Here is a 17,670-nt window from a genome sequence, read left to right as displayed (position 1 = left end):
CCTTCTTTTTTAACTGATCTGGTAGGTGACATCCATAAGGATCCCATAAATAATCTCATATTAACATTGACTGGGTGTCAACACTGTGCTGTTCAAAGTTAAGCAATGGAGAGAGTATTCTGAAATATGAGAATCTTTGTGAGGACTTTGTGAAAACTCAAGTTTAAGAATATCTTTTTTCCCAAGGAGTAATTTTGGGAAAACTCATACCTAATTATGTATGTATAGCAACTGAAACTTTAGAAACTGGGAATAGAAGTCATAAGAGTAGGTTTTTTTCTTTTTCTGCACAATTTTCTTTTAAATTTTTAGTTGTGGCAAACTACACATAACATAAAATTTACCATCTTAACCATTTTCAAGTGTACAGTTCAGTGGTATTAAGTACATTAATGTTGTTGCCAACCATCACCACCATCCATCTCCAGAATGCTTTTCATCTTGCAAAATTGAAACCCTGTCTTCATTATCACTAATTCCTGATGACCCCGTCTCCCCAGCCTGTCTCTTCCAACCACCATTCTACTTTCTGTCTCTATGAGTTTGACCAAAATAGGTCCTCATTAAGTAGGTTCATACAGTATTTGTATTTTTGGCTTATTTCATTTAGCAGAGTATCCTTAAGATTCATCCATATTGTAGCATATCAGAATATCTTTCCTTTTTAAGACTGAATAGTATTCTGTTGTGTGTATAAGGACCCTTTTTCTTTATCAATTTATCTGTTAATGGACACTTGGCTTCCTTCCACCTTATGACTGTCGTCAATAACGCTGCTATGAATATGTGTGTGCAGATATCTCTTTGAGACCTAGCTTCCAATTCTTTGGGGTATATACCCAGGAGTAGATTTGGTAGATTATATGGTAATTCCATTTTTAGTTTTTTTTTTTTTTTTTTTTTTGAGAAACTACCATATGTATTCCACAGCGGCTGAACTCTTATATTCCCATGGAAAGTGCGTAACTGTTCCAATTTCTTCACATCTTCAACAACACTAGTTTCTTTTTGTTTTTGTTCTTGATAATAGCCATCCTAAGAGTGTTTTGTTTTGTTAAAAATAAACTTTAAGAATTTTCCCTTTGTGTCCCTTTGTTAGGGACATTTGTTTTGTATATAGCAACTCTTTCCTAATGAAGGCAATAACCAATTATTCATGATTGGTAACACTGTGTAGTACAAAATAGTAAAGCGATATCTTAAAATTAAATTTTCCAGATGAAACTTAAACACCACACATTGAACCTAAAAATGCAGACAGATGAGGAAGAGGGGGGAAAATAGACATTTACTTGGCATCTACTGTACGTGAGGCTTTGCGTTCGGCATTTCGTACCCATTATGACATTTCATCTTCGTGACAATCCTACTGATATGCGCTAATACTTTCATTTCATAGATGTGGAGTTCAAAACTCAGAGAGAGTGACTTAAAAGGTCAGATAGAGAAGGTTGGAGTTGTGCCCAGACCCCTGTCAGTCTGATGCCAGAACCTGTGCTTTTCTCGTTATCTCTTGCTGTTTAAGTACAAAACACCTCACTTGTCCAATCTGTATGATTTGTGAGGTACTTTCTTTCATTCTTTCTTTTTTTTTTTTTTAAGATTTTATTTATTTATTTGAGAGAGAGAGAACGCGTGAGCGAGCATGAGCAGGGGGGAGGGGCAGCGGAAGAGGGAAAGTCCAAGCAGATTCCCATGCTGAGCATAGAGCCTGATGCAGGGCTCGATCCCACGACACTGAGATCATGACCTGAGCCGAAACCAAGAGTCAGATGCTTCACCGACTGTACCACCCAGGCACCCATGAAGTACTCTCAGTACAGATTCTCATGCATTCAATACAACGATCTTATGAATCGTTAGCATCAGTATTACCAAGATCCACATTTTATAAATGGAGGAAAAAGCAAGGTGGAGGCAGAACTAGGACTCGAACCCAGGTCCTTTCATTTTTGATCCAAAGTGCTTCTCACTTTAGTGTGTTCTCTTCTACTATCCCAGGCAGCTTATGTTGTGAAGTCATCCAACCTCATTAAATCAAAGTGAGATTACATTTGTAGACCCTCTTGATGAAAGCTCATGGGATATATAGTACTTTCTAATTTACATTTAATCAATTTGGCAAAGGCATGATATCTACCATTCCCTTCCCTATCCAATACCTAGATCAAAGGTTATATTCACTAATATAATTTAGGAAGTCACTCTTCAAATCCTGATTGGATGTATGCTGTGTGCCAGACACTGTACTTAGGGCTGCAAACCTAGAGATAAATAAAAGAGACATTGTCCTTGTCTCCTAGAAGTTCTCCAAGTAGCAGGAAACAATATAACACAGAAACAGGGAATAGCACACAATGTAATAGAAAAAGCTTCTTAGAGGAGGAGGTGACGTATGATCTATACCTTAGGAATGGACAGGAGTTCACCTAGAAGAGAAAGAGTTAAATAATGGTTGATTCTTTGCAGAACCACAAGGAAACCTTCATCTAATTTTAGCTGCCAGAAGGAAATGTTCTGACACACCTTCTGTTTGCTTGAATACTGAAGTTTTGCCCATGTGGCTTGAATGACTTGATCAAAAATATAGATAATTCGGATTTGTATGATTTGGGGTTATCAGTATGGGCAGTTGACCGATGGACATTGTGATTGTCTTGTAGGTAATCTGATCAGGCCTTTGAAGATATAGAAGTAGTTGTAAGGACAATGTCATATGTTAGTCATTCTGATGGTCATCGTTGCTGATTTAAATCGGTTGGGTGATGATGGAGATAGTTGCTTGACTGTCTCCATGTGTGTCTTTATTCCATAGGGAGAAAGAGGCCCTCAGGGCCTTCCTGGACCCCGAGGTGAGGAAGGATGCCCAGGTGTGAGAGGACCTAAGGTGAGTGTAAACCTCCAGCTGTGGAATTCTTTCGCTGTCCCTGTTTTATCCCTTGAGTTTGAGGAACATTTTACTTCTTCAGCATAGTTTCTTAGCTTTTTCTCAGACTGAGGGTTTCCCAGAAGTAGAGCCTGAGAAAAGGAATCAAGTGCAAATAGTTTATTGGGAGGGGATCTCAGTAAATACTAGCAAGACAAGAGAGAAATTAAGGAAGGAAGGTGACCTAAAAAGGGTATGGCATCAATTAGATTACCACTGTGGGTAGGCGGAGCCTAATCCTGCTGAGGAACTGTGTGAGCCAGTGTTGAACGTGCACCTCAACGTTGTCCCATCCAAGGGGGCAGAGAGCTGGGGTATTTATACACCAAATCCTATCAGGCATTATTTGCAAGCTGCTCCCAGTGGGTATTAATTCCCCAGCACTTCTGAGCTGCATTGCATGTGGACAGGCTCTGGTACCAGAAAAAGCCCTCAGGAAAGTATTTTTATTTATTTAAGAGAGAGCTGGAGGGAGAGAGAGAGAGCACAAACAGGGGGAGGGGCAGAGGGAGAAGTAGACCCTGCTGAGCGCTGGCAGTTGGAAGGGGGTTTGAGAATACTGAAATTTTAAAGCCTAAAGAAATAACGGGTAGGGCTTCTTTTTCAGTGGTTTCATAAATGTCTCTTAACCTTCCAGGATTAGAGACTCTCCTTAAATAAGGCCAGAAAATTTTCTCTACAATCTCCGAGTCCTATAGAGGGTTTTTCTGACCATAGCAACCATATTCTGTACATTCTAACAAGTTACTCTTTCAATTAATTTGTCCTGTTGTTCCTGGGAGCCTTCTCATGCTTCTTAGACAGTATATTCTCACTTTTGTTTGAAAAAATATGATTGTGCTATTAATAAGTGGCAGGTCATTGCCATTTTCTACTCACCCCTACTACGTTAGGAGTTGCTGATATGAATTTTTCCAAGTCACAGGCAAAGGGAAGCGGTAGTAATCAGAGTGCTGTGATGTCTCCAGCGATTATAGTCACTGGAGAAGAAATCTTCATTTTGGTCTACTAATTGCATTTTCTTGGAATTCAGGAATATATGGTGTCCTAAGTGAAACAAGGTTTAAAAATCTTATTCAAGCTCAGTTTTTTTTTTTTTATTTCCTCCTAACTTTAGGGAGCAAGAGGATTTTCAGGAGAGAAGGTAGGTGACCTTCCTTCCTCTTGCTTAAACTGGAGAGCAATTTCTTTAGGAAACAGTACTGAGTCCACTTGCTTTTCCTTTGCTTGAGTGAAGTGGGACTTAAAACTTTTTGACAAGGGGAAATGTCAGATGATGTTAATAGCCAAACTGCCATGCTAATGAATGGTTTAAGGCAGGGACATATATGAAAATGTATAATTATCTATAATAATTGAGCCACCGTATTTGTCATGTGACGCTCTGGAAGCATTGGTCCTGAATTCAAGGTGTGGTCGTCAAGGTGAGTATCAAATGGGAGATGGATGCCAGGACAGGGCTGGTAGGAAAGGACCTGGCACAGTAAGGGAATGACTTTACATTCAGATTCAGAGGCAAAGTACCCATTCGCTCATTCATGCACTCAAAAAATATTTTTGTAGGTACTCACTCTGTTCCCCACATAATCCTTGGCAGTGTCTACAAAGTGATGAACAAGACAACAAGGGCTGATAGAGCTTCTTTACTCATGTCTCCTGGTACCACTGATTCACCCTTATGGCCGTGGCAAATATATCACATAATTTTAGTCTGCGAGTTTGGTGTGCTTGTTTTCAGGCACTATCGCAGCTGTCTGAGACTGACAGCTGACAGACTGACAAAAAAGTGCCTGAAACTTGATGTCCTCGTACCAATAGTAGGAGTACATCAACTATTCCACACATGGTTATATGCGTTTTATTTGGCTTGTGAAACTGTGGACTTTTTTTCCCCCAAAAGATGCTTTATAATAAATATGGTTTTTTAAAAAAGATTTTTATTTTTATTTATTTGAGAGAGAGCTGGAGGGAGAGAGAGAGAGCATGAGCAGGGGGAGGGGCAGAGGGAGAAGTAGACTCCCCGCTGAGCAGGGAGCCCAACTCAGGGCAGGACCCTGGGATCATGACCCTACCTGAAGGCAGATGCTTCACCGACTGAGCCACCCAGGCACCCCTATAATAAATATAACTGTCATTCTGATGTAGTTGGCAAAACAAAGGGCCTATGAGTTGGAAGCAATGGAATACTTGATGAGATGTCACTCTGCAGCTGCCAGTTTTTACTCTTATCCAGTTAGCTTCAGGCTTTCTATTCTTAAGGAGTTTTCTAATGGTAAGTCTCCCCAAATACATACATATGGATACACTCCCATTTAAGTCCTCCTTAATCTGAGATCGCCTGAGTTTCCATTATGCAAATTAGTTCAGGCATATTTGCCAGTCTTTTTAAATTAAAAAAAGCCAATGACAAGAGGACCATCTTTAACATGCAGACAACCAGTGGGAAATTTTCTTTCAGTCTTGTGAAAGAGTTACTACTTGTTCCCAGTGCAAAAGTTGAAAAAAAAAAAAAAGTCTTTCTTTTTTTCTCTTTAATTTTTTTTTTTAAATTTTTTATTTACTTGACAGAGAGAGACAGCGAGAGAGGGAACACAAGCAGGGGGAGTGGGAGAGGCAGAAGCAGTCTTCCCGCAGAGCAGGGAGCCCGATGTGGGACTCGATCCCAGGACCCCGGGATCATGACCTGAGTGAAGGCTGATGCCCAACGACTGAGCCACCCAGGCGCCCCTCTTTCGATCCACTCAAAATTTGAGTTTCTTTTTTTTCTTATCTTTTTCGCTGGAGCCTAAAACTGTCAGGAAAAACCGTGTATAATGCTAGTGACTATTTTGGGAATGAAAATGATCATTGTTTCTTAATATATGAATGCAGTATATAAATGTCACTTTGGAAGGTCTAGATTCTTCTTTCTCCCAAATAAAAACAAATATTAGCAAGGAAATTAACATCAAAGCAATAAGCACGTACACCTGGTCCTCTTTTCTCTAACAGTTACATCTCCCTTTGTTCCACAGGGAAGCCCTGGTGATGAAGGTGTTGACGGCTTGGTTGGGGAACAGGTATAGAAAGTTTCTCATTTCTATGTTTCTCCTCTACTAGCTTGGTATTTATGCTCTCTATTTATACTTTCCATGAAATAGTCTAGAAATGTTAGCATGCATACTCAACAGTGCCTAAAGTTAATCTATTATTTGCCCGTATCCTCAAAATATAAGGACCCTAGAAACGTAGCTCTAATCAACTGCCTCCCATAATAACATGTGATTGTCCAGTATCTTATTCCCATTTATTTTTGTTCAATTCTATCAATTAGATATTGTTATTATTATTGTTTTACTTAGTCATTGCTTATCCAGCTTTACCCTCATATTTGTCACTTTTGCCGATGCCTTCAAAGGAACATGAAAGATCTTGTTTCTTTTGCCTCAGGTACAAGTTTTAGAATTTCTTTTAATGGAGTTTATAAACTCCTTTGGTTTTTGTTTCTCTGAAAATCTCTTTATTTTACCATTTTTCGTGAAAGAAAGTTCTTGGGGAAATAATAATTTTCTTTCGGCACTTAGAAAATGGAATTTCATAGTCTTCTGGCTTCTATTGTCTTCTGTCTCTCATTAGTGCTATTAAGAAGTTATCCATCAAGCTCATTGTTGTTACTCTTGTCAGCAATCTTAAAAAAATATGCTGCTTTAAAAATTTCCCTTTCTTTCTAGAGTTCTGCAGTTTCAATATGATGTGTCCAGGTGTGAGTTTCTTTTTATTTATCCTGCTTGGAGCTTTTTAGGTTTTTGAATCTGAGCATTTGTGCCTTCTGTCAGTTTTGGAAACTCCTTAGCAAATTCTCATTTTGAAATGTTTATCCTTCCCATTTTCTCTATTATTTCTTTGTGGAAGTCTAATTAGAAATTTGTGAGACCTTATGCTATCATCAGTGTCTCTTAACCTCTCTTTCATAAAATTTTCTGTTTGTCTTTCTGTACTGCATTCGGAGTATTTTCTCCAGTTTCAAGTTCACTAATCTTATGTCTTTTGTGTTTAATATACCATTTAACCTGTCAGATGGATTTTTAATTTCAATTATTCTGATTTTCACTTTAAGAAGTTCTATTTGATTCTTTCTCAATTCTGCTTGGTCTCTTTTTTAACAGCTGCATATTATTTTATTCATTCTTTTTATAAAACCTATTTAAATGTATGAAATATACTCATTTTATATTCTGCATATGATAATTCCAGTAGCTGTAGTCATTACAAATCTGATTTTGTTGCCTGTTTTTTCTGCTGGCTTCTCCCTCATGGTGTCTCCCTCATGTGTGTTGTGACTTTTGATTGATTGATTGATTTGATTTGATTTTCTTTTTTCTCTTTTTTCCTTTTTAAAAATTTTTCTTTCTTTTCTTTCTTTTTTCCCTTTTTTCCCTCTTTTGTGACTTTTGATTTAAATTCATTTTTAAATGAACTTCATCTGTGAGAAGTCATTAAGGCCTGCGTTGAGGTTGTTTCTGCCACGTACTTGGTGGCATGTCCTCCTGAGATCACTTCGAAATAAATGATGAGATTTGGTTTTTCACATTGCATTCACGGAGTGATCAGAAGTCCTGAGGACAGCCAATAGCTATTACTTCTCTGGATTTCTTCTTTCTCTTTACTATGTTTTGTTTTTTTTTTTTTAAGATTTTATTTATTTATTTGGGAGAGAGAGAATGAGAGAGAGCACGAGAGGGAAGAGGGTCAGAGGGAGAAGCAGACTCCCCACTGAGCAGGGAGCCCGATGTGGGACTCAATCCTGGGACTCGAGGATCATGACCTGAGCCACCCAGGCGCCCTCTCTTTACTCTGAACTCGAAGGATTTCTCTTGTTCTTTATCAGCTCACGAATGTATGAGGAGTATCTTAAACTTTGCTATCTGGAATTTTATACTGTTTTTCAAAGGAAGGATTGTTCAGGGCATCTACTCTGTCACATACAAGTCAGATGGTAAAGAAACTTTCTGCTCTTGGCTAGAATGTAAAACTACGTGAAAAAAGTTTCTGGTGTGACTTGATGTACAAAACTTCTTTGTATATTTCTTTTTCTTTTTCTAGGGTAATCGTGGAGCCCCGGGGTCATCTGGAGAAAAAGGAAATAGGGGAAATCGGGTATGTGTGTAAAAAGTGAGGATATTCTTCTCTTATATTTCTACTGCGTAAACTGAGCTTGACAGTTTTATTTTTAAGTTCTGGGAAATAATCCTCTAGTGGTTTAAGTTCTAGATTGGGAGTTAAAGGGCAATAAATATTAGCTATTTGGAAACTTTAGTGAAGACCCGCCCGTGCTGCTAGTGAAATGAGTGATGGAAACCAGCTTCCTTAGCCTTTGGAACAGTAATCACCATTCCCCACCTCACGGGCTTTGCAAAGCTCCCTGTCGCCAGTGATTCAGTCTCACACCGCAGCCCTCTCAGCCACATCCTTCACTACTGTCAGTCCAAAAGTGTCCTTTCCAGTCAGATTGTACTACTCATTGTCCCCTAAGAATTCCTTGTGCATGCCCGCCTCTGTGTCTTAGCTCATGTTAGGTACCCCATCCTCGAGTGGCTTTTCCCTGCTTCCATCTCCAGTGTTTATTTGAATATCACTTTCTCTCTGATTTCCAGCTCCTCTCTTCCCCCCTCAGGATACCCTCCTTCATCATAGTCTGCAGTGCTCTCTCCCTTCTCTACCTCCTTCCCATATTATATTTCTATGTAAGGAAAGGCGGATGCCTGTGTATGTACCACAGCTCTGCCTTCCTGTGCCCATGGCAGGTATTATTAAGCAATTATGGAATCGAGCCAGAGGGATCCATCTCAGAACTGTTATAATCAGCTTCTGTTGATTGACTGGATTAGATAAGGGGTGGGGTTATGTTTTTGTGTGCCCCTTATGGAATTAGAGTAATGCTTTTACCCCAAGGTGTGGATTGATTTCCTGATAAGTAAAACAAGGAGGCACAAGAAAGGGTTCTTTATTGGGGTAGGTTTAATTGGTAAGCTGCAATTTGGAGATTAGATTTTGGAGAAGGTGGGGGGACACTACACTTCTTTCAAGACCGGAGAGCCTTCAATTTCCATCTAATTTAGTTAAATTCAATAAACGCATGTTAAGGGCTTCTTACTTGTAGAGCGTATCTAGCAAAACACTTAGAAAGTTGGGCACATCATAATAAGAACCAAATACCAGGCTCTGTACTCAGCATTTTAATTTATTATTCCATTTAATTTCCATAATAGCCTGATAAAATGGGTATATCTGTTTCACAAATAAAAAAATTGAATCTTAGAGAAGTCAAAGAAATTTGCCTAGCTAGTAAATTGGATAGCAGGGTTGGAATTTAGTATTAAGCAACTCCCTTTTATCATTATATCAGGCGAGGAAAGAGGTAAGGTGGAGTTATGTGTAATAATAAGAAGTAGCATGGGGCGCCTGGGTGGCTCAGTCATTAAGCGTCTGCCTTCGGCTCAGGTCATGATCCCGGGGTCCTGGGATCGAGCCCCGCATCGGGCTCCCTGCTCGGCGGGAGGCCTGCTTCTCCCTCCTCCACTCCCCCTGCTTGTGTTCCCTCTCTCACCGTCTCTCTCTCTCTCTGTCAAATAAATAAATAAAATCTTAAAAAAAAAAAAAAAAGAAGTAGCATTTTTTTTTTTTAGAGCCTAGAGAACATTCCATTCCCAGTGTGTCTGAGAACCAGATCTCAGAGATGGGTCCCACTTCATTATGCTCAGAATGTGGCATATACCATCTAGAACCAGGCACATAACACAATTTGAGGAAGGTTCCTGGGGTGGGGGCTCTTCCCTACTCTGCAGGAACTACTACACAGAGGGGGTACCATTAACAGCAGGTTTTAAGAGAGGCAACCATTTGCTTATCATGTCATAGTCTTATGGCAAGTTGCTTCACCTCACTGGTTCCCTTTCTATAGTAGGAGCTCCAGAAATATTTTTCTCTCTTTTTGCCCCTTTGTCATGAGATCTTGCTGTGTCAGTGCTGCCCATGTCTGTGGTAGGGAAACCTTCTTCTTATGTGTGTTTCTGTGTAGAAGTATCAGGGAGAAGTGGAAAGATCAGGGACTTGGTGGTAGGGAGAGCTGGGTCCAACTTCCCTGAGCCTTAGCTTACTTGCATGCAATATGGAATTCTTGAGTTGTAAGGGTTTAGTGAGGTAATGCCCACCTAGGGACACATATATCACAGACTTCCAATAAAAAGTATGCTCTTTTCTGCATCACAACCTCACCTATTTAGCTGCAAATGCTTTAAAGTTCAAGTACTAAATTGGTCTTTTAATGCGATTCTCATTTTCCCTCTTAATGTTCTCTTTCCTTTAGGCAATAAAGGATCTTTTAAAGTGACACATGTTTTTTTCCTGTGATTTAAGGGCTTGACAGGACCACCTGGACCTCCTGGAGAGCACGGAGAGCCTGGGTTAAGGGGAGACCCTGTAAGTGCTGGTTGAAGGATTCTGTTTTAATCCAGGAACTTATAAACAGTTTGCTTAGACACAAAGACAGCAATTAATTATTCATCATGAGACATCTGTTCAGCCTATCTTAGCCTTGCAGCAAATAAGAGATTTGTGAGAAGACCCATCTTATAGAACATTTGGGTTCTTAAAGAGTTCACAACTTTAATTGCATTGGGTATTCAGGATTTCTGAGCAGGCTCAGACAATTAAAAAGTCTACTTTTGTGCCTTTAAAAAAAATCATATTTCCTCTAATTTCTTTTCCTATCTTTCCCATCCATTTGAGGTAAGCAACCTTTTCTTTTCTCAGGGAGATCCTGGAGCAGATAGTTACATCCAAGGCCCTAAGGGAGAAAAAGGAAGGCGTGGACATTGGGTAAGATGGTCTCTGTTTGTTTGGGGATGCTGGTACATGTGGGAAAGATATAGCTGGTGAAGAAGACTTGAGCGTTCTGACTGGATCAGCATAGAGAGCAAACCTGTGGGACTCCACTGCCCGTGGAGACAGGAGCTCTGAATGTTAATCTCCACTTATAGCCTCGTCCTTGCATTCTTGTCTAGTCATTCCTTTTTTCCTGAAAAAAATCTCATTTCCCACAGCACTAGTAACACAAGTTACTTAGTCTCCTTTATCCTTGGTTTCTTCATCTCCAAAATGAAAGCATCAGGCTCAGTGATGCCTAAGATCTTTTCAGTTTAAAAATTCTCCAGTTTCATAATGATGTCTTGATTTAAAAGCGGTCAGGCCATTACACCGCTGACTTGCTTTCCACCACTGCCAATGTTGATTGATGTGAATCGAGTACTAACCATTTTTAAAGATAAGATCCTTGTTTAGCTTGGAAGATTGGAAGTGTCATGACAGAAGATCTCACCAAAGGTGGAAGGCTTGTTAACTTCACAGATGCTGCTAACTGGCTGGAAGCCACATGTTTTATGTCCTAGTCATTAAAATGCACGACTGAAAAATGGGACTAAAGTAACCCAAGTGTCTCAGTCCTTACATCTCATCATTCCCAATTTCCAGAAACAGGGTCTACACAGCAAAATTTTTACAACCTCTATTTGCTTTGGACTCCAATTTGCCTCCTTTGACAAAACTTTAGGATGTTGATTCTCTTCCCTAAGTTGTGACTCATTCACATCCATTTTATATATGTCCAGAACCTGAGTAAAATCCAGCTTGTAACAGGATCAGTATTATGTAGCTATGCCAGAAAGCTGTCACTCCTTACTGCAAGAATTTCTCATCTTGTTGTTAATTACAGTTATTTTGGACAAAATCCATTGAGAGGGTTCTCTTGGGTGAGTTGAGATCAGAGAGCCCTGTGAATAGCTACTCAATCAGTTATGAGATTGAGCTAAGAGAACAGCAGGGCAGTTCTTAACCCGTCTGGGCCCTGGTTTCCTCATCTGCAAGGTGGGAAGGTTAGAGAAACCATTTCAGAGTTTCCATGAGTTAATGGTTGTCATGGGAAGGAAGGTATATGAGTTGAGCTTTGTTTCCATGGTTTGCTCGTGGTTTTACAGCTAGGAAAGAACTTTGGCCTCTAGACAAACTGTCCAGTACTGTGTGCATCACAGCAATGGGGAGAACCTCCTGCTCACAGTTTTCAGAGGTCTGTCTCCATTGCTGACTTTATAGCTAAGGGTTAACTTGGAACAGCAGATCCCTGAATTGTGTGTGCAAACCAAAATTGTGACCCTCTGAAGTGGTGCCACGTCATACTGCACTTATGTTCCACGTGGTTTCTACTCCCATGCTGAGCTCAAAGAAGGGTGCTTAGTATTCTCTGAATAGACTTGGGTAATAAAAGTCACTCTCACTGATTACATAAACCTGCGGCTGCGGAAGCTGAAATTCTAGCCTGTTAAGTGCCATTAGAAGATAAACCTCAAGGGGGCAGTCTTTCCTCGGTACAGGTTTCCTTGGCTATCTCGAAGCAGAAGCAGAGCGTTCCTACGAAACCAATCATAAACAGAAATGGAGTAAGCGAAGAAGCAATTACCATTAATTTCTACAGAAATATTTTTAAGTGTTCCCAGACCCCAAAAATAACCTCTCTTTGGCTTCCCTGATACCTTAGGACACATCTTCATAAGGGATGCACAAAATAAATTGAGATGCACGAATGCTCAGAGTTCAAAGCTATGGCGGCTGGATGCTGAGATGATGCTGAGTGTGGTCCCCCGGGAGGGAGCGAGCGTGGCTTGGCGGGGCCTCTCACTGTTTGGAGGGCGCGCTGCCTTTGTAAGCCCCGGTGGCAAAACACATGCTGAGTGCTGTTTTCACTTTTCGCCCTTTTCTGTAAAAGTGAAAATCCTCCTTGAATTTCTTTTGAAATTCAAATATTTTTGAAAAAAGTATGAACACATACTTTTAAAGAGGGAGGATACATGTATTTGTTTCTGAGTTGGACCAAAGAGCAGATTCTATGTTGCAATTTGGATGGAGACAGTCCCCCAAATGAAGCAGTCTTTTATTTTTTTATTTTTTATTTATTTATTTGACACACAGAGAGATAGAGAACACTAGCAGGGGGAGCAGCAGAAGGAGAGGGAGAAACAGGCTCCCCGCTGAGCAGGAAGCCCGATGTGGGGCTCGATCCCAGCACCCTGGGATCATGACCTGAGCCGAAGGCAGACGCTTAACCGACTGAGCCACCCAGGCGTCCAGAAGCAGTCTTTTAAGTGAAACAGAAACTTTATTGTACACCCAGTATGGAGGAAGGGATGGAAAACCCGTCATGCTTTTCCACTTCTGAGAAGGAAAACCAATACAACCCTTTTGGAAGGCAATCTGGCAACATACATCAGCTAGGACTGCTGTTTGTTGTTTATATGTTTTAATAAACATGGGTTTATATATTTTAATATACAATTTTTTATTTTAATATATGAGTGACAAAGCCTGACTGGCAGTGTTTAGCTAATAAACATGTTTTTGATAATCCAGGGAAAGGTGATTTCTGGTTTGGTACACTAGCTCAATGATGTCATCAAAAGCCAGGGATGTCATCAGGGACTCAGCCCCTTTCTTCCACGGTGCCATCCTCAGTGTGGTCCCTGGGCTTAGCAGCCCAAGCATTTTGTCTTCATTTTTACATAAAATGCCAGAAGGAAAGGCGCTTTCCTTTCATCAGGGCCCTGCCAGCAATATTCTCTTCTTGGCTCATTTGGCTCATTGACTGGCTCCTGTGCTCCCCACCTGCCCTTGCCCTATTTTAAGAGACCCAGAGAAGCAAGTTTCTGACAGAGGGAATGAGATTTCCGTGACTGGTTCAGACCTGTCAGAATTTATCCCTTGGAGCTGGGCGTGTTGTCCCAAATGAAACAGATTTTCTTAGCAAGAAAGAAAGGGGCAAGAGAATTGTGTAGCCCCCAACTGTGTCTGCCACGGATTAAGGTGCGTATGTTCTTTGATTCAGTCTTTCCCATTCTAGAAATTTATCTAGAAGCTAATCATGGACCAACACAAAAATTTAGCTCCAAGGATGGAGATTAGATGATTAGATTTTAAATCACTACACTGCTTGAATGTCCGATGATAAGGGATTGTTTATATAAACAATGGCACATGATCAAATATTACTAAGCCATGAAAAATAGTTTAGAAGACTATTTCATAACAAGGAAAACACTCATGATGTAATATTAACTGGGAATACAAAACCCTGTATTCAGCAAGAGTCCAAATTGGTAGAATGTAGCTATATCTATCTATTCTGGAAGGATAAACACCCAGAAATTATGCATTTTTTTCTTAACCTTATTCTCTGAATTGTTGAAATATTCTATGATGAACTTGTATTATTTCTTACCCCGACTTTTCATTTTGAAAAATTTTAAATCTACAGAAAAAGTTGTAGTTGCAAGAACAGCATAGTGAACACCAATTGTTAGCATTTAGCCATATTTACTTTATGTCTCTCTATACAAATACATAGGTAATATTTGAAATATTTTGCTGAGCCATTTGATTAGTTAATTATTTAATTAATCAAGGGTTAATTGAAGGTCTTACAACATTTCTCTTCCAAATATTCAACAAGTATCTTTTAAGAACAAGTACATTCTCTTATATAAACATAATACAGTCATCACACTCAAAAAAATTAAATATGGCACAAAATTATTTTCTAATATGCAGTCTAATATTCAGATTTCCACACTTGCCCCAATGATGCCCTTCATGTCTATGTTTATTGTTGTTGTTCTGAGATCCAATCAAGGACTATGTGGCATATTTAGTTGTCTTGCCTCAGTTGTATTCTTCAATCACAGCTGTTGTCCAGTTATTTGTTTGTCAAATGACGTTGACATTTCTGACCAGTTATTTTGCTAAACATCCCCCAATTAGGATTTGTCTGATTGTTTCCTCATGACTAGATTCAGGTTAAGCATTTTTGGCAGATTAAGGAAGGTGGTACCTTTCTTTTCTTTTTTTTTTTTAAGATTTATTTATTTATTTATTTATTTGCCAGAGAGCGAGAGCAAGAGCGAGAGAGGGAGAGAGAGAGAGAGAGAGGGAGAGCACAAGCAGGGGGAGGGGCAGAGGGAGAGGGAGAAGCGGACTCCCTGTTGAACAGGGAGCCCGATGGGGGGCTCGATCCTAGGACCCTGGGCTCATGACCCGAGCGGAAGGCAGACGCTTAACGGACTGAGCCACCCAGACGTCCCTAGGCAGTACCCTTCTTAGTCACCAGGAGGGACACTGTGCCTGGCTGTCTAATTACTGGTAGGTTAATTTGGTCACTTGATGAAGATGAGGTTCGCCAGACTTATCCATTGTAAACATACTTTTCCCTCCTTGTAATGATCAAGTAATCTGGCAATGATACTCCGAACCTGTAAATTTCTTGTTAGCCTGACAGTCTTTTACCCAATGATTCCAACATCTGCCAAAATGATTCCTTTGCTACGCTGGCTGCAAAAAACTGTCTACTTTTGAAATGAGAAAATGATAAGCATTTTAAGAAAGAATCTTTTTTATATCTAGACCAATCATGAAAGTGCCTTGTCTGAAGCCTCCTCTCTCATACAGCCTACTATATATCTATAAAAAATTCCCATTATAAAAGTAACACTACTGGGGCACCTGGGTGGCTCAGTCGGTTAAGCATCGGACTCTTGATTTCGGCTCAGGCCACGATCTCGGGGTCTTGGGATCCAGCCCCGTGTCGGGCTCCGAGCTCAGCGGGGAGTATGCTTCAGGATTCTCTTTCTCCCTCTGCCCCTCATTTCTCTCTCTCAAATAAATAAATAAATCTTAAAAAAAGGTAACACTACAGATATTTGGGAATACAGAAAAGTAAAATGTAGAGAAAAAAATTAATAGTTCTGGTAGCCAAGAAAAACATCAGTTTACGGAACTTTCCTAACATGTTGATGGCAAAGCTACTCTCCCTGAGAAAGTCAGATAAGGATCCCCCGGGCTTATTAAAACATGTTGCATACAGTATAAAGAAATGAGGAAACATCGTTTTGTCTTTCTCCATATTTGGGATAAATTATTCTTTCAGAGAATTTAACGTATTTGAAAAGAATGTAATGACACATTTTTTCTCCTTCATAAGCTTTTTGAGAAACATAATTTTTAATGGTTGCATACTATTTCAATAAGTGTTTCTACCATAATTTTATCAACACTTCCCTCATATTGTGGGATATTTATATTGTTTCAGAATTTAATCTATTATAAATAACAGTTGGAAGAACAGCTTTGCACAAATGTTTTTATTTCTGTATTTCACATTCTTTCCCTGTTTACGTGTTCTTACTGAGTTAGCATGTGACTTTACTGAGTATCTAAAATATCCCTACTTGGGATCCAAGGTGGTTTCCATTTCTCCTGAAAGATGGACTCATTTTCTCTGGACATCACTCCTCTTCTCATTTCTGACCTTAAAGAAGTGAAAGCACTAGAGGGTTTCCTCATCCTGACTATGTGTAACTTCTCCCTCTGTCATCATCTGTCTATATTGATCACTCCGCACGTGCAGAGACTCGCTCTTCTGCGTTCTGTTTCTGTCTGCTACTCTGCATCCTATATGGTGGGTAGAAAGGGAAGTACTGGTATTTTTCAAATATTAAGCACAGGTTATTGGAGAATATGTCTGACTACTGTCCCAGCATGAAGAACCCTGAAGAGTTGTTACATGAACAATCTTTGGGAAAAGGTGCCTGCAACATGGCTATTTTAAAACACGAGAATTAATCCTTTTGCTTCTAGAGGAGTACTGACCAATAGAACTTTCTGAGATCCAATATCCTATATCTGTGCTGTCTAATATGGTAGCCACTAGCCATGTGGAGTTACTGGACACTTGAAATGTGGATAGTATAACTGAGAAACTACATTTTTAATTTAATTTAATTTAATTTTTTTTTTTTTTAAAGATTTTATTTATTTATTTGACAGAGAGAGACACAGCGAGAGAGGGAACACAAGCAGGGGGAGTGGGAGAGAGAGAAGCAGGCTTCCCGCAGAGCAGGGAGCCCGATGTGGGGCTCGATCCCAGAACCCTGGGATCATGACCTGAGCCGAAGGCAGACGCTTAACGACTGAGCCACCCAGGCGTCCCTAATTTAATTTTAATGAATTTAAAATTGATAGCCACCTGTGGCTAGTGGCTTCTGTATTGGAGAGCTCATGTCAGAAGAATAAATCCAGAAGGATGTAGACATCTAAATTCATATTCCCTTTACTTCTTCCTTTTCAGGGACGTTCTAGTTTCGATGGACCTCAGGGGGAACCTGGAAATGTTGGCCCTCAGGTTAGTACAATCACTCATGGGTTGTATTTCACCTGCTTTTGTGGAGGAGAGAGGTCAGCTGTGGGGAAAGTTGGCTTGTTTCCTTCTCTAAGGTCTTTGCTTCCTTTCTATTCGTAGGGGTCAAGAGGAAGACGAGGTGTGCCAGGGCTGAAGGTCAGTGTTTTCTGGAAAGACTTGCTTCTCATTCCACAGATATGGCTACTTTAAATAGTTCTCTCTGAGGTCCAGGGGAGTTCTGGTTGGGCTGTCTGAGGTGGCAGGAAGATCACTGAGAAGTTTTCATCGAGACCTTTTCCATGAAGAAGAAGACGTTTATATGGTTCTCTGCTTCCCCTCCAACCTAGTATAATCTTTCATTTAGGTTGCAAAGAAGCTAATAATACCTTAGTGAATGGTTTTACCTCTGAAATAATGATTTTTCCATTTAAAGACTTGGGACTTCCTGTGGGTGCTCAAGGGGATCTCATAGTCCCTACACGATGAAAAA

At 40.0% G+C, this 17,670-nt stretch overlaps 1 protein-coding gene across 1 annotated transcript in view; it reads left to right on the top strand.

Annotated features, from left to right (window-relative positions):
• The window catches only part of LOC116635239 (collagen alpha-4(VI) chain-like), a 94,667-nt gene that overhangs the window by 31,654 nt on the left and 45,343 nt on the right, over positions 1-17,670 (top strand). The window contains exons 13-20 of the mRNA XM_032409170.1: positions 2,816-2,887; positions 4,044-4,070; positions 5,941-5,985; positions 8,009-8,062; positions 10,322-10,384; positions 10,718-10,783; positions 17,130-17,183; positions 17,301-17,336. Of these exons, the coding sequence (XP_032265061.1) occupies positions 2,816-2,887; positions 4,044-4,070; positions 5,941-5,985; positions 8,009-8,062; positions 10,322-10,384; positions 10,718-10,783; positions 17,130-17,183; positions 17,301-17,336 (417 nt within the window). The remainder of the gene's footprint in view (positions 1-2,815; positions 2,888-4,043; positions 4,071-5,940; positions 5,986-8,008; positions 8,063-10,321; positions 10,385-10,717; positions 10,784-17,129; positions 17,184-17,300; positions 17,337-17,670) is intronic.

Source organism: Phoca vitulina, unplaced genomic scaffold (assembly GCF_004348235.1).
Source record: "Phoca vitulina isolate PV1807 unplaced genomic scaffold, GSC_HSeal_1.0 scaffold10, whole genome shotgun sequence".
Classification (NCBI taxonomy): domain Eukaryota; kingdom Metazoa; phylum Chordata; class Mammalia; order Carnivora; family Phocidae; genus Phoca; species Phoca vitulina.
Note: the sequence above shows the minus strand (reverse complement) of the source record. Positions and strands in the feature narration are given on the sequence as shown.